Genomic DNA, 17,986 nt, shown 5'->3' with positions numbered 1-17,986 from the left:
CCAGGGGGTTCATGGGCCCCCTCTCCCCATCTAAGGACATCTCAAATACAGAAGCCAGGAAAGAAAGATGTACTACAACCCGAAACACACTCCTCCCTCTGCCGCAGGAAGAAATGCCCCTTAATCCCAAGGGAATGAAGGTGGGCGTGGACACAAGTACTTTAGGACTTTTGAAATCCTAGCTTTAGAGAAAACAAAAACAAATAATTATAAACCCTAAAGAAGGAAACAAACAACCAAAAGCAGCATAAGAACAAACCACTGGTGAAGAAAAAGCTTTTATACTTCATCAGCATAATATTTACAACTGAAGTCCAAAAGCCCCTCCCCAAGCGGGAGACGGAGTCATCACGGGAACACACAGAGAGGTGCTCTGCAAGCTTCCGAGAATGATACACGTCTCGGGTGTGCCACGTGAGCTCACGTCTAAGGACACTACATTTGTTGTATTAACTCTTTTCTTTTTAATATGTTACTATTTAGGATAATCATTCTACATAGCAATGATTGACAAGATGAAAAGTATCCTTTAATCGTGGTGAATTTATACATAAAAATACACCTTCCACGATATGGATTACCAACTTTTTCAAAAAGCACGACTTTCTAACAATAATTTATAGAAAAACAGCGTCCTTTAGCAATCACACTTGCTAGAATGTATTTTTTTCTAAATACTGACATAAAGTGAATAAGAATGCTATTTGGCAAAGTATTTCTAGCCCTATCTCCATGGAAAGATTTTATAATTAAGGTCAAGAACGTTGACCCATTATTTCTCTGCTCTAGCTACTTGCACAAGGCCAATAAATATAGCTGAAATATTCAAAATATGATATGTTAAAGCTGACGTAACGTAATGGACAGAGCTCAATTACACCTAATTTTTGAGGATGACTTGAAACAACTTAGCACAATAATACCTCATAGCTTATATTTTTTAAGGTAAATCCTGCGAGTTTAAAGGGGCTCTTTTTTTTTTAAGTAAGATTTTTCTTACTCTTCTGTATGTCTAAATGCTACTTCTCACTTATAGCCACTTAATTGTTAGATCTGGTAGTAGGTTCTGTAAGAAAAAGCTCTATAGTTCCTTCACTCCCACATTCCTACATGTAGGAGAGAAATAAATAAGACTTCCTGACACTGTCGTTCAATGCTATCGTAACAACTGGAACATTAAACCAAAGAACAGCTTTTTTGCTTTTGTTTTTGTAACTTTTATTTTCAGAAGTCCAATAAATGATACCTTGACTTTAGTGGGCTAGATAATACCTAGATACTGGACTTAAAAAATCAAATGTGGGAATTTCTGTAAAATAGTATGTACAATCATGTAATGTAAGACTTGCTAATTTAATTCTTAAACAAGTTCTAATTGTCATTATGACTGCTATTAGTGGTTTAGCTGTAGACGTACAAAACTGACAGAAGCTAAAATTCTCTTTGCCACCAAAATTACAAATGTTAAAAAGTTCAAATATGCACATCAAAGCTGCAGTAAAATTCTAAATTTCTATGTTTACATGCCATGATCCAGACTGTACCTAACAAAACACGGTACATTTATATTGAAAAAATGGGGTCCCATTTATTTGTAAGAAAAAGCTGGATCTCAGCATTCACCAGAGCAAAAGTCAATGGCAACCTGCACAGAGGCCTCAATTTCACTTCTTGCCAAGAACAAAATAGAGTTTACATAAAAATAGATATGACCCAGGTTACCATATACATCGGTATATGACCGGTAGTATTTACATTAAAAACATTGCATTGCATAATTCAAGGAATAAAATACCATCATGCATTTCATTTTAACTGTTAAGGGGAAGAATGCAGTTAACAGACTACGTTTGCTTACCATGATTGTCCCGGTATTTACTAAAGGCAGAATACTCAAAGGTTTCTCGTTTACGACTCTCCTTCCGCACCCCGCCATTAACCCGAGTGTCACACAGGGCACACCACGTAGGCAACAAGAAACTTTTGAATACTATATGCTATTACACTGGCATATTAAACTAAAGGTATGGGTACATAACCACATTGAAAGGTTGGATGAAAATGTATGAAAGAATCCCAAGAATTCTAGTTCTTCAAATGTAAAAAACTATTTGGATCATCTCAGAGGAGCACTGAAGTCCATTCAAAGTTTAATGTCACTCTTCAGACAAGTACAGACATAACACACTTCTAGGAAGGAACATTCTTTATCATTCTGCACAAATTAAAATACAGTGCATGAATCAAAAGGAACAACATTAGATGATTGTTACGTTGGAGGAAGTTTTTGCCATTTCTTCCGGAGAATGACTTTTGAGGACTTCTCTGATGAACTGTTCGAGGGCAGGAAAGTAGCCCTGGCATTGCCACGTGTCGTTGTGAGTCCCGTCAGGAAAAATGGCCAATCTCTTAGTCCGAGACGGGGACAGCTCATAGAGCTGCTTCATCATCACTGGCGGAATTAACTGGTCAGAGAGTCCAGAGATGAAAAGAGAAGGCATTCTGCACTGAGAGATTTTTCTGTAGGACAAGAATTTATTTTTGTAGCACCATAAAGGAAGGTAACGCATTGGAAAGAAGGAAAATAAAGTGCTGGCCATATGCGGTATGCTTAGAAACGTGTTCTCTACCATAATGGCTGAAATCCTGTGTGAATTTTCAGAGGCCAAGTGAATAGCCACAGCTCCTCCCAAGGAACGGCCGAAAAGGAAAATTTTTGTCTTGTCAAGGTCAGGTCTAGTCATCACATAGTCTAGGACAGCCTCGGAGTCCAAGCAGAGTCCTTCTTCACTGGCTTCTCCTTCGCTTTTCCCATAGCCTCGGTAATCAACAAGCAAAAGATTGACTTTGAGGTTAACCAACATAAGCAATGCATTTGGTAACCTGTGACCTATGTTGCCTGCATTCCCATGAAAATAAATTATAGTTGGGGAATAGGGCGAATTGTCTCCAGTGTATCTTATCAAAATAAGATTCAGACGCACTCCATCTTTGGTTCTGATGAAAATGTTTTCATGGGGAATCCCAGTGGGCATGGGAACATAAAGGCGTGAAGAAGATGGCTGTTCTGGAAAATAAAGCAACACATCCTGGAATTTATATAGAATACCTGCTATTGATACGAATATTAACAAAAGTAAGATAATGCCCCCGTACAGATGAAAAGTCACGATCAAAGGTAAAAGAGAAATACGGCAAAGGGCCCAAGACCAGGAAGCCAAGGCTATTAGCCATCTTTCAACAAAGTTCCACAGCATCCAGGACTTTTCCATGGCCGCTCTCCGTAAGTATCCTAAAGAGAGAGAGAGAGAGAATCAGTAATTCGACATATGTTATTTAAAAAGTCAGATTCACGATATAACAAATTATGCTACTAGGAGACGCCTCTGAAGGGCCCACCCACGGCTGCTCGGACTCCCCTGCTGCTTCTGTTCCATCGGTCTCCTCTCTCCTGACGCTGCTGTATTTATGAAACACAGAGAGTTATCAAATGATACTCCTCTTTTAAAAAAGTGCTTAATTACTGCCTGGTACTTTCATTAAGGCATTCTCCTTGATCTGACAGAAGAATCGGTTGAGGCCATGTTCCCAAATTTGTATATGAGGGAAGGGAGGCTTGGGGGCGTAAGTCAACAGCTGTGCTCCCAGCTCCTCAGGCAGAAGAGGCCAGAGGCCAACCAGCAGGATTCCAAAGCTCCTTGTGTGCCCACCGGTGAGCCAGGTAGGCTGAGAAAAAAAAAATTTCTTTGTACTGAGGTCTGACATGTAACACTATTATTTTCAGGTGTACAAAATAAGAGTATTTATATATTTTGGGAAATGATCACCACAGTAAGTAGCTAACATCTGTCACCATACACAATTGGAAAATTTTTTTTTTTTCCCCTATGATGAGAACTTCTAAGATCTACTCTCTTAAAGCTTCCAAATAAGCAATACAGTATTAATGATAATTGCCAAACAGTATACTGTATCCCCATGTCTATTTACTTTACAACTGGAAGTTTGTACATTCACCCATTTCATCCATCCCTGACTCTGGCAACCAACAATCTGTTCTCTGTATCTGTTAAACTTGGGGTTTGGGGGTTTTGTTTTGTTTTGGGTGTGGGAGGGGGGTTAGTTTTTGCGGTCTATTTTTTTCTTGTCTTTCTCTGACTTAGCTCAGGAAGCACAAAGCTCTCAGGTCCATCCATTTCGTCACAACTGGAAGACTTCATTCTTTTTTATTTCATTGTCTGTATGTATCACATTTTCTTTACCCATCCATCCATCCACCAACAGGACACTTAGGTTGCTTCCGTATCTTTGCTGTTGTAAATAATGTTGCAGTAAACATGTGGGTCCACATATCTTTTTGAGTCAGTGGTTTTGGATAAATAGCCAGAAGCAGAATTGCCAGATCATACGGTAGTTGTATTTTTAATTTTTTGAAGAACCACCATATTGTTTTTCATAGTGGCTGCACCATTTACATTCCCACCGAAAGGGCACAAGGGTTTCCATTTCTCCATATCATTGCCAACATTTATTTCTTGTCTTTTTGATAACAGCCATTCTGACAGATAACGAGGGGCTAACTCACTGTGGTTTCTGATTTGTATTTCCCTGATAATTTGTGATGCTCAACATCTTTTCATATACCTACTGGCCATCTGTATGTCTTCTTTGGAAAAATGTCTATTCAGATCTTCTGTCCATTTTATACTCATACTGTTTGTTTTGCTGCTACTGAGTTGTGTAAGTTCTTTATATACTTTGGGGACTAACCCCTTATCAGATATATAATTTGCAAATATATTCTCTCACTCAGTAGGCTGTCTTTTCATTTTGTTGGGCAGAAGCTTTTTAGTTTGATGCAGGCTCACCTACTTATTTTGTGCTTTTGTTGCCCCTGCTTTTGATGTCACAGATCCAAAAATCTTTGCCAAGACAGATGTCAGGGGCTTATGGCCAGGTTTTTCTCTAGGAGTTTTATGGTTTCAGGTCTTAAAAGTCCTCAATCCTTTTTGAGTTAATTTTTGTTTATGGTCTAAGATAGGGTCCAGTTTCATTCTTCTGCATGTGGACATCCAGTTTTCCAGCACCATTTGTTAAAGAAACTGACCTTTCCCCCGCTGAATATTTTCTTCTTAAAAAAAAAACCGAAATTCTCTTTTACTCACTCATAAAACTACCATAAAGAGGTTATTATTGAATCTAATGTTAGTGACTGATTTTTGAAATTTTACTGTATTCCATAAGCTAATAAATGGGACATTTTCATTCACTGAATTAAACACTGAAAAAAAATCATAAAACAAAGTTAAATTGGATTGGCTATAAAGATGAGTTAGATGACTTAACAAATTTGATTTTTACCATTATCTCACCAAACATGTCTTACTACTTCGCTAAACACAGACTTTGAAATTTGAGTTCTTATCCAAATGACTATGAATGTACACTGACAACAGGACATTTTTCTGAAGTTTCTCTGAAATCAACACTGCCACCCAGTTGTAGCAAGTTTTATTACAATGAGCTCCATGGTAAGCCAGAGAAAAGCAGGTATGTGAGGTAAAACAAAAATTCAAGCTTAACTATTGTAGAGGCAGCAATCCCTGAGCAGCAGATATCAAGAACTGGTTAAAAACCAGATTGAAAGTGGTTGCATTATAGCAGCCAAATAAGCCAATTACATTCAATCTGACAACTTTTGCAGATCGGTAATCAATCAATGCCTTTACAACCTATAACAGCAATTTATCTAAAGCGCTCAGATCAGTCAGAGCTATTCTATATTCCTTCAACACAGCGGATATGTCTCAACAACACATCTGGCCCACTTAAACTTTTCATCCACTGTTTACTTAATTTTATTTTTAATTTTTAATTATAAGTTATATCAATGATTGTCATTTGTACCTAACAGGTGTACTGGAGAAATGTAAAAACACACCAGCATTAACTTTTTACATCAAAATAACATTTTTTGTGTGTGTAATGATTAGGATTAACAGGGTTTGGGATAAAATACAAACATACTAGAGCATTGCACTATTTGGAAAATAAGATACCACTTAAGAAATTTCTTTGTGAACAATTTTACTATCTTTTTCATGGTTAGAGCCAATCATTTATGACAGTTATCAGAGTAACTCAAAGTACCATTTATTTGGTGATTTAGTAGGAAAAAAACACAGTAAAATTTCATCCAGAATTTTTAAAATTCTGCTCTACCATGTATTTCCTGAATAATCTTATGTTTATCACTTATTTCCAATCTAAATTTCTTTTTCAGTAGAATGAGAATTTTTAAAATGCCTATATATAAGGCCGGTCAGCATTACCAAATGAAACTAATTTAAAAAGCATTTACAAATGCTATAGAGATATGTTAACTGTTATTTGCTTTTGTGACTCGTATTTCTAGCTGTACTACTATGTTCCTAAGCATGTTCTCCTCAAATTAGCATCAATATCTGAATGTACCAAGCAAATCTAGAAATTTGATAAGGGCCCCTATATCCTGGATAATCAAGAATTGACCAATTTTCATATTAAATAAAAACTACCGCACTATCTCATATATACAAATAAATCAAAAACATAGAAAAAAGAGTTACAATTTTCAATTATTCAAACTTAGAAAAATTATCCTTTTAAAGCAGGCTCTGTAATATCTAATTTCAACATAAAATATTGAACTTAAATCTATAAACCTAAGAACTATCTTTCTCTTTTTCACTACTCTATTCCCTACTGGGTAGTACACCACTTTACATATATTCAAGACTAAAATATTTTTTGAATGAACAATCCACTAATATACCTTATAAGGTATATTAGTGGATTGTTCCAGTAACTTATTAGACTTCTGAGGAAACATAACTGTATTCTGAGCACTGGACATATATATATATTTAAGACGGGACATCAAAAAAATGGCATATTTGAGTTCACTTATGGTTAGAAATAAGAGGAATTAAATTTGCAGTTTTCCACAAAGCAGTCCTGAAAAGTGACCTTAACTAAATGACTTTGTGATAAACAACATAAACTTATATTCTTAAACCGTGGAAGACAGAATCGAAGTCAGTCCATTTGGAGGAATATCAAATGGAAATCAACTTTAAGGACAGGTGAATAAAAACTGCTCTGAAGTGTGTATGCTGTCTCTCTCTCTCTCTCTTTTTTTTTTTTTTTAAAGATTTTACTTATTTGACAGAGAGCGAGCGAGCACACACTTCTATGATCTTAAGAATTGAGGCAAGCAAGCCTAATATATGGAAGGACTTTTTAAATTTCCTAAATGTATTAAAACCACCGGCAAAATACAATTACTAGAGCCATCTGCTGGCATGTAAAAACAACTTCGTGCAGACCCAGACGTTATGAAGGGCAATGAAAATGAACAGTGCCTCTAATACAGTCCACTTCACAGATCACACAGCTAGTGATATGCAAGTTTTCCACGTATTTTGTCAATAACTTGGTGTGAGTAAAGGGTTAACAAAACCTCTTCTCCAGCATGAAAAAATGACCTCTGGTTAACCTTCTAGTACTGTTTCCCTGGAAACCTCATGAAGGTGAGATGCCAGCTTTTTCCAAGCAACATTTTGTGTGGTAAACTTGACCCCTAGTGGTGAGCTACACCTGGACTGAGCAAACACTGAGTAGGGCTACACATGTCCGGTGGAATCATAAAGAAAGCCTTCTCTCCGTGGGGACTGGACGTGGAACTGGTGTGCTCTTGGCACCTGGGTGCAATGCCCCGGTGCTGTTACAAAAGATACTATCTCCCACGGAGCAGGAAGCCGCTAAGTCAGGGTGGCACGTGCTCCCGCCCACGGCACCTTTCCTCTAACCTTAGCTATTACCGGGGAACAAAGCACCTGATGCTGACGTGCTGCGTTTGTATCCCCTATCTTTCAAAAAGGGGAAAGACAGAGCACCAGGTATGGCCTCTCAGGTCTTGAGCGTGATTATCCAGTTGAACCCAAGGCCACTGCTGCCGGTCATGGACAATAAACAAGGCGACTGTACATTTTATGGGGGCATCTACGGGGCAAAACATTTACGAAATGTGTTGCTAAATTTACAAAATGTGTTGCCAAAAGAGATGCATTATCTGCCAGGTTCTTCCGTATGCTCAAATGCATTTGCTGATATCACCTTAGTATACTGAACAACCAAGAAAGATGATGAGATTATATATTCAAAGTTAAACCAAAGTTTATACTAACTAGAAGGGTTGCTGAGAGGGAAAGAGGATTAGACCTACAGAAAACAGAAACTCAGTCAACCAGTATCTTCTCATCTTCCATGCTTCTACATTATTATGTTTTAACTTTATGCCCACATTTAAATATCTGACTTATTCCCATTTCTCAGTTCTGCTCTTGCTACGCTATCACACAAGGTCTCACATGTCAAATGTCTCTCAAATTCGTCTACCTGTGGCTTTAACCACTCCAAAAACTCTCTAATTAGTGTCTAAGAACCTGATGCATTAACCCTCACCACGATCTCTCATGAAAAGTAAACCTCACACCACCTCTCACCAGTCAGAATGGCTAAAATTGTCAGAAAACGACAGATGCTAGCGAGGATGCGGAGCAAGGGGAACCCTCCTACACTGTCGGTGGGAATGCAAACTGATGCAACCACTCTGGAAAACAGCATGGAGGTTCCTCAAAAAGTTGAAAATAGAGCTACCCTACGACCTGGCAATTAACCCTAAAGATACAAATGTAGTGATCCGAAGGGGCACATGCACCCGAATGGTCATAGCAGCAATGTCCACAATAGCCAAACTATGGAAAGAACCTAGATGTCCATCAGCAGATGAATGGATAAAGATGTGGTGTGTATATATGCAATGGAATACTATGCAGCCATCAAAAGAATGCAATCTTGCCATCTGCAAGGATGTGGATGGAACTAGAGGGTATTATGCTGAGCAAAATAAGTCAATCAGAGAAAGACAATTATCATATGATCTCCCTGATAAGAAGGATTTGAGAGGCAACATGGGAGGTTTGGTGGGTAGGGAAGGAAAAATGAAACAAGATGGTATCGGGAGGGAGACAAACCATCAGAGACTCTTAATCTCACAAAACAAACTGAGAGTTGCTGGGGGGAGGGGGTAGGGAAAGTGTGGATGGGTTATGGACATTGGGGAGGTTATGTGTTATGGTGAATGCTGTGAAGTGTATAAACCTGGCAATTCACAGACCTGTACCCTTGGGGCTAATAATACATTATATGTTAATAAAAAATAAAAAATTAAAAAAAAGTAAACCTCATTTATTAATAAATCCAATGGATTTTTCTCAATTCACACTGCAACACCACAATCCTCAGCAGCACTAAACACTGACTCCTCCTTGGCTTCCAGTATACCCAAATCCCAGTGTTCCTCCCTCTGATACACCCCTAAAAGTCGGTATCTTCCCAGGTCCTGTCCATTTATCTACTTCCCTTCCCTCAGCGATCTCATTCTCTCTCTTGGCTCGAACTATCACACTTGTGTATAACTTACTTCAATTCTCTGTGTCTACTGCATCTCCAATCTCAATTTATCTATTCCCTGAGTATCTGATGCTCACTGACTCCTCAAACTTATCTACAAACAACCACATCCTTCTCCTCCCCTCACATTTTGTATGCTTTATGTCAATTACTAAAAACAAAAGACAAAAAACAAAACCAACACATGGTGTGCAAACAAATAACTTTTTTAAAAAACACAGGTGAAATCCTGGCGTTCAATATATAATGACGTGTAAACTAAAATTTAATTAATGTGTGACAGTTTCAAAAAATGAGCACATCATTATAACATGCACAGGTCTTGACTTTGAATGAAAAAAGTCAACATTAAAAATAATCTCATGCTTTTTATTTAGATGCAGTATTCAGAGTCATCAAACAGATATTACTAAGCACTTCTCAAGAAATGATCTATTGAGGGGCGCCTGGGTGGCTCAGTCGATGAAGTGGCCAACTCTTGATTTTTTTTTTTTTAAGATTTAATTTATTTATTTGGCAGACAGAGATCACAAGTAGGCAGAGAGAGAGGAGGAAGCAGGCTCCCCAACTCTTGATTTTGATGCAGATCATGATCACAGGCTCAGGAGACCAAGCCCCAAGTGTTCCTGGCTCAGCAGGGAGTCTGCTTCTCTCCCTCTCCCTCTGCCTCCACCCCTGCTGGAGCTCTCTCTCCCTTGCTCTCTCTCTCTCAAATAAAAATCTTAAAAAAAAAAATCTGTTAGAAGCACTACTAATTTTTATTATAATGTTTAGATAAAGTAGATACGATCATTTTCCTTTTATTTTTTTTTTATTTTTTAAAGATTTTGTTTATTTATTTGACAGAGTAGGCAGAAAGAGAGAGAGAGGGAAGCAGGCTCCCTGCTGAGCAGAGAGCCCGATGCGGGCCTCGATCCCAGGACCCTGGGATCATGACCTGAGCCGAAGGCAGAGGCTTTAACCCACTGAGCCACCCAGGCGCCCGATCACTTTCCTTTTAAAAGAACGGTTTTGAAGTACCAGCCACATCCTGATGTACTACAGAAGCACTTTAATCAGGAACAGAAGCCCCAGACCTGGGATGATCCCCTTGAGAATGTATGGTCCGCATTAACTTGTTTTATTCACCTGTAGTGCTCCGTGTGCTTCAGGTTTGTCAATGTTAGACCGTCGTGAGTACACAGTCACCAATTTAAGACTAAAAATAAAAACAATCTGGAGCCGTGACTTCAGAGGCTGTCAGAACCATCACGTTGGCTGCAGCGTGAGCGGGTGGACGTCACCGAGCCGCTGACAGGAGCGCTCACCTGACCGCCATTAGTCACCTCGGGCGCTCCCTCGTTTGTATGTACTTGGGAGAACTGCAAATGGTTCCATTTTATTTAAATAAATATTGTCTAAGTTGATGCTCAAAAAAAGAGAGAGAGAGAGACCAGTACCAACGTCACGCCCCTGGTCAGCGACACGAGTCCTCAGAACACAGGCACAAATCCCCGCAGAGGTTCTCAAGGCCAGCCCAGGCCCCTGGAGCGGACCCAGGGTTGGTTTCCCAGCCCGGCAGATGCCAGGGCACCCTACCTGCTACTTAAAGACGAAAGACAACGCCACAGATACATGCAGATCCTACCTCATGTGACTCTCCAGTGACTCACGATCTACTCCGGAAACAGGGGCACGTCACAGCACATGTCTAACACGCACCGATCTAATCACAGAGGACACGAGACAATCAAAGATCACAACTGCCCTTAAATACAGCAACTATGTGTCCTTTACAACAGAATTTGAGGAATCTCTACATTTCAGCATGCTTGGTTACTTACAGAAACCAAGTGGAAATTTACGCAAACTTTTAAAAAACAGGACAAAACACAACTCCACGATTAAGGATTTCTCTTCCTTGCCATCAAACGGCTATCTATGCCGCTTATTTTTATTACTGAGCACAATTATTCGCAGGAACTAGAAGTATTCAAGCATAATCTAAGTAAATACTTGGCAATCACAGTGTCCAGGAAATCAGAGCAGTCGAAGCGGATGATCTTTAAGGTCCTTATTAGGCCTCAGACCCTTCTACGCCAGTGGCTGCACTGCACAGTCCTAAGGGCCACAGGACCCTTCTGAGGTATCTTAAAGATCCATGTTATAATGGCACTAAGACACGATTTGCCTTTTCACTGCTGCATTAACGGTAGAAACCACTGCTGGAGGACGGCAGCTGCCTGAGCAACAATGAAGGCAGCGGCACCCAGAGGCAAGAGTCTAGGAGTGCCATTCTTTATCGCCATGAACTCCAGGAAAGGAGCCAAAAGTCAGTTTTACTTAAGAATGTCACTGAAAAAGCCGTAAAAATTATTAATTTACTTATATCTCAGCCAATAAGTATACATCTTTAACATTTTGTGTGATGAATGTGTGACAAAATGGAGAGGACACAAAAAGCCCTAGGGCCCTGCACTGAAATTCAGCGTCGAGAGCTGAACTGGCTGCTTTTTTTAGGTGACAACAATTTTACTTAAAAAGACCACTGACAAACTATGGTTATTCAGACTTCAGTGCCTGCAGACACGTTATGGAAAACAAATGTGAAGTTGCCAATAGCCTCCCATGACTTCAGAGGCTTTCCGGCTGGCATCACAGTAATGATGGTACCAGCAAATGCAATTTGATAACCTTTTCGATTACCAACATTTGAAGGAATCTGCCCAACACAGCAAACAAATATGTTCCAAATGAGCAATGAATGCTGTCACATCAAGCAGAAGTAACAGTCCATTATAAGACAAACCAATGGATTTTAATGTAACAAAGACAAAAGTTCTTTGATCCAAGTTTCAGATTCCACAATGTAACCAGCCCTTAAGAAACTACTACCTGTTGAGTATGGGACCAATATCAAAGAACATCCGTAATACTCTTCTCTTTACAAGTTTTGTGTGAACCTGATTTGCTTCACACAGTTCACCTAAAACAACCTACCTTCTGAGAATGAATACAGAAACATGATAATATACCTTCTGCTAAGCAGACATTAAAGATATTTACAGAAACGTAAAACAATGCCATACTCCTCAAAACAGTTGCTCTCGACAAAAAATATATTAACACAGAATGAACTTTTTACTGCCATTTTAAAATGTTATATACATTATAAACTCCCAGCTTTAATTTCTAACACATTAAATATCTCTCTCTAGAGTACACATATACAGAAACACTTTGGCATCCTTGATAATTCTTTACAATGTAAAGAGGTTCTGAGACCAGAAAGTTTGAAAACCACTGTTCCGGTTGTCTAACTATACAACCCTACTGTCTATTTCCTCCAGAAACGTGACTCCTTCAGATTAAGAATGAGGTACTATAGGGGAGAACTAGATAACTATCAAATCACCCTAAATACCCCAGAAATCCACTTGAAGACTGACAGAATAAACTCTACAACGAAGGGAGAGCAGGGGACACATCGAAGAGGATTCCTACAGTTGGGACTTCCAAGTACTAGGGGAATAAAGTGGGGCAAGAGCATTTCCTTGGCTTGTTCCCGGTCTTAGGTGAAAAGCATTCAGTCTTTCATCACTGGGTAGGATGTTACTTGTAAGTTTAATATAGTATGGCCTTCATTATGTTGAAATAGATCCCCTCATACCCACTCTGTGGACAGTTTTTATCATGAAATCAGATGTCTAATTTTTTCAAAAGGTTTTTCTGAATGCTGAAATGATCTTATGATTTTTATCCTTCACTTTGTTAATGTGTTGCATCATGCTGACTGAGAATAATGAACTATTTTTGCATCCCCTGAAAAAAAAAAAATCCCTGACACTAATATAACATTGTATGTTAACTCTACTGTAATTAAATAAAAACATAAAATAAAACCAGAACCCCCCCAAAATGTACTACAGTAATTTTGTGTATTATAATATAGACAGGTTGCTAAAACTTGCTAGATTCTGGAAGAGAAATATCTTTAATAAAAACACCTAGCATTCTTCAGGCTCCCAAGGATCATAAACTAGAAGACAGATGGCAAACTCTGGAGGGAGAACTTTCTGCCCAGGCAAAAGTTCTATGTCACTCCAGGCGAGGCGTGTACCCAGTGACTCTTGCTTCACACATTCTCAGATCACTAGCCAAGTCCACATTTAACCCATTGATCCACCCAGGTGCCCCCCATGTCCACATTTAAATATGGCAACTCATTTTGAATGGGTATTCCCACATATCACTTTTTTACCTTGGGTCTCGGTTCCCACATTTGGAGAAGGGAGCTGTTACCTGAATAATCCATAAGATCTCACAAATTCTATTTTATAGGTGACAGAGAAAAAGTAAAGGTAGAGTTGGAAAATAAGCACTAGATTTTAAATAGTCTTTGTTAACTAGTACAGTAGAAGGTTGGAGGGCCCAGCTATATGACTTTAATGAGTAACTGAAAAGTTAGTGAGCGAGCTAAGTATGCACCAAGATTAAAAATGAGTCTCTAGAAATCTCCAACGCGCACAGACACAGTGATTTTATATTTCAATTAGGGTTTGTGAGGTATTTTATTCATCATACATTTTCAGTCTCCTTCCCAGACCACTACTGTCAAAGTCACATATTTTTAAAGCACACAAAGTTGTAGAAAATAACTTTGGCGGAGCAACCTTCACATAAAACATAGCATGTTTTAGGAGTATGTAATTACTGAGAGGGGAGAAAGAAGAGTCAGGAATATACAGGGAACTATCATGAGTTTTCATGAACTCTGAAATGTCTTGTTTTTGCTTTACTTAATGGAATTTGGGTTAGTCTCTCCAATAAAAAGTAATGACACGATGGCAAATGCTACATTAAAGATTATTTTCAAGTCTAGAGTAACAAGCACCATCAACTTTTTCCTTGCCAAAAGATATTATCACTTCCCTCTGAAGTCTGTAATCTACTCAGATCAGTTCTCTATCCAGCTATCCTTTATCCCCAAATCATAAAGAAAACTTAAATAAATCAAGAACTAAAACTTAAATTATGGGAATGAATACATTTTAATTATCACTGCCTCAATAGCAGAGTAGATCAGACAAATATGTTATTCTTTCAATCGTACTTAAGATCATATTTTAATAAAAGTTGGAATTCTCATACAAAAAAGTAAATGCTAATTATCTTGATTATTTTAATTGCGAGTGCTTACATTGTATTATACAGTGTGTAGTGATTTACTGATTCTGCCAACAGTCCAAGATCTTTGAGAAGTACAGAAGATGTTTACTAGTACGTGAAAGACAAATTCCCCCAGACACTCTGACTGAAGGTTCACCAATTACTCACATGCAATGGAGAAAGTCCTCAATCATGAATGTACTATTATTTTTAAAGGCCCCTAAGTCTATCTCAAACTGGTAATTTTGGGAACAGCTTGTTTAAAAATAAAAACTCATCATTTGTTAACAAGCATACCTCCAAGTGACAGAACAGGTTCACGTCCACGGACATCAAATCCACGTGTCACTGTTAACGGCCAGATCACAAGGGACAGGAGGGTCCCAGGCTGCTCATCAGCTATGCAGGGAATTCAGTTTCCAATCACATTTCAAGTACCACAGCACTCGGGTTCAACCCTCCTACATCAACGTATCTCCTTCTCTACTAAGCAGGGAGAAGCGAAGAAATCATGGCAGCCGCACAGCGGACGTGGAAACACAAGCAGCTATCAGTGTGCGGGAGACACCACACAATGAATTATCTACTTCCCTAATGGGTACCCACATGTCATCAATAATGAAAAAGGGGGTATTAATAGTCCTCTGGGACAAATGAACAACAACGGCCTACAGAAATGTTGGATAGGAACCGAATCATTCAGAGAGCGCTCAGAACTGGGATTTAAACCCGCCTGAGCAGAAACCTCGACACATGTACCAACAGCCACACGGAGAGCATGTGTGTGCTTCCCCTTTACTTGTAGCATGGGAGACTTGGCAAATACAGTCAACTCTGACAGAACAAAGATGACAGATTATTGTCACTATGCAAGCCAATCACAGTTTGTTCTGAGATTATAAATAGCTACAAGGAAGAAAATTGTTTAAAAAGATCCACAAAGGCTAAAAATGCAAATAGTAATGTTAGAATTAAGACTGATAATGAACTTCAGGACACTTCCAACTTATGAAGGGGGTACAGTTCTAGCCACTTTATATTAACTAGATGAATGAAACTTGAAAATTATTTTCTTCTAATGATTCTCAGGCTACCTCATTAATGCATATAGTTCAAGTCCTAGAAATACTACACCTCTGCAACTTTAGAACGTACTGCTGTAGGAGTTGACATATTAGAAAAGGTAACAAAATATAACAATTCATTATGAACTGTATCATTTGAGGGAAAATCATCTTAATTAGAAGAATTAGAAAAACTAGAAACTCTTTTGGTCTCAATTTAAGAAGGGCATCTATGGGCCTCATGCCTTGCTGGGGTGATTAAACAAGAACTAGAAAGATTTTAGAATCTGAGTTATCACTGAGTCCTAAATGAGTGAAAGACAGAGACACAGGAATAGATTCCCCTGAAATGAGAAACAAGAGACAGGCGATCATAGGAAAACCTATCTCTAAGTGATACTGATAACCCAGAACAACTTGGTTCCTAAATCCTGTCACTCGGAGGGCAAAGGGGCTGGAGGTGTGTCTGAGAAGGCATGTGGGCCCCAGGATGGGGAGGTAGAGACAGCCAGGAGCTGCCTTACCGCAACCATCTCAAATCAACGACCAATGGGTGGCAATGCCACGCAGTGGAAAGAGACGTTTTCCAGCTTGGTCTGTTATTACCTGGATGACTTTTGTCTACTCACTTAGCTTCTCTAAATGCATGTTTCCGCACAGATAAAGGCGAGATGAAACATGTAATTGAAACACTGCTGGGATCAATGTAATAGGTAGTGTGTTATTGCAGCTGCTTCTATAAAACAAAATTTAAAGTGATTTATGATCCACCAGAGCAGGGTAAGTGAAAGTTAAGCACAGCTACAGGTCCTGCTAGACTTGCATTAAATAATGGGTACGACTCACCGGAGAATACCTGAGTACTCGCGCACAGGAAATAACTAGGGCAATGCCCTACTTGTTCTGTCAAAACCCAGCTCGGGTAGCAGCTCCTTCAGAAAGCCTTCCCTGTCCCTGTCCCGGGGCGCCCGCCCCACGCTCTGCGTCCGCACGCGGACGGGGGCACTGGCTGCCGCAGTGGAGCCGGGCACCTGTCTCGCACCGGCGGGCAGTCCGCGAGGCCGGGGCTGCACCCCCTGGGTCCCACGCTCTCGGCAGACAGTGCCGGGCGCGCAGGGAGGCTGCACAGTTACCGAACGGAGCAGCCGGTGGTCCGCGTCGGCACCGGGGAGAGGACAGCGCCCGGGAACAGCCAACTGCTCCTTCCCGAAACGAAATCTAACTTTCTCGCAGAAAACGCGACGAATGTGAGCGTGCACACACACAAGTACTACCCCGTGCGGAAAGAAGCCGGGAGGGGCTCCACGGAAACCCAACCCCCGAGCTCGCCGCCCGTCGGGTCTCGCGGGTCTCACTCCGTGACCAGCACCCGGCAAACGTCCGTAGAGCGGCTGCAGAAGCCAGCGCCGGTTTCGGGGTCAGGACACCCGGGGCAGGCACACCACGGATGCATTTTCCAAAAAATAAACGCCGGCGGAAACCCGCAGCACGATGGGCTTCGGCCGCGCGGGGTGCGCTCGCGCGGTTTCCTCGACGCCCCAAACTTGCCCGCGTGCACCCGCGGGTCCCCACGCCCGCCCCAGCAGCTGGCGATCTTCCGGCGCGCTGCTCCTCGGGGCGGGGGAGGCCGGGGGTGGGGGCGGGGCGCGGCGGTCTCCCAGTACCGGTCCCGGCGCGCTGCCGGGAGCGCCGCGGCGCGGGTTCGGACACCGGCTCCGGGTCCGGTCGCCGCACGGCGCCCGGGGCCGTCGGTCACGGCGCGCCCGCGGCCACGCTGCGCCTCCGTCCGAGCCCCTCACCCGGCCCCCGTCCGCGTCGCGCAGCCCCGGGGAGGCCCCGCCGGCCGCCCCCCGGACCCTGCCCCGGCGGGAGCGCACCGGGGCCCGGCGGCCGCGCACCGCACTTACTTAGACCCGCTCGCAGGCTGCGCAGTCGGCCGCGGACTCGGAACCCGGCGCCGCGCAGCAGCGTCCCCCCGCGCGGCTTCCGTCGCTCCTCATCGTCCTCCGCCAGCCGAGGGGCCGCCGCCGTCGCCACGGTCTAGCCCGGAGCTCTTGCGGCGCCGCTCTCGGCTCCTCCACTTCCGGCCCACGCTCGGTGTCGCCGGCAAATGTCCCCGCCGGCTCCCACATCACCTGCTCTCCTCTCCGCCTTCCTCCCCTGAGTGGGAACCCGACCCGCCCTCCCGGGCATGCGCACAAACCGCAGTCGGGGGAGTCCCCGCGACGGTGGCCCGCGCGGACAAGATACCTTGGAGC

The 17,986-nt window shown here is 41.5% G+C and overlaps 1 protein-coding gene across 3 annotated transcripts; it reads right to left on the bottom strand.

Moving 5' to 3' along the window:
- Nucleotides 1-2,133: 2,133 nt before the first annotated feature.
- Nucleotides 2,134-17,878, bottom strand: ABHD13 (abhydrolase domain containing 13). 3 transcript variants are annotated; one of them, XM_044250087.1, is made up of 2 exons: nucleotides 17,636-17,878; nucleotides 2,134-3,292 (listed from the first exon to the last, which is right to left on the bottom strand). In XM_044250087.1, exon 2 carries the CDS (start codon nucleotides 3,270-3,272, stop codon nucleotides 2,259-2,261), a length of 1,014 nt encoding a protein of 337 aa, XP_044106022.1. In that variant the 5' UTR covers nucleotides 3,273-3,292; nucleotides 17,636-17,878; the 3' UTR covers nucleotides 2,134-2,258. The 3 variants fall into 3 exon arrangements, with proteins under 3 accessions (XP_044106022.1, XP_044106025.1, XP_044106023.1); XM_044250090.1 differs by lacking the exon at nucleotides 17,636-17,878 and adding an exon at nucleotides 14,962-14,982; XM_044250088.1 differs by lacking the exon at nucleotides 17,636-17,878 and having other exon boundaries at nucleotides 2,134-3,067; nucleotides 3,157-3,241.
- Between the last annotated feature and the right edge of the window lie 108 nt (nucleotides 17,879-17,986).

This window comes from Neovison vison, chromosome 5 (genome assembly GCF_020171115.1).
Source record: "Neovison vison isolate M4711 chromosome 5, ASM_NN_V1, whole genome shotgun sequence".
In the NCBI taxonomy this organism is placed as follows: Eukaryota; Metazoa; Chordata; class Mammalia; order Carnivora; family Mustelidae; genus Neogale; species Neogale vison.
The sequence above is the reverse complement of the archived record's forward strand: the minus strand, read 5'-3'. Positions and strand labels throughout refer to the sequence as shown.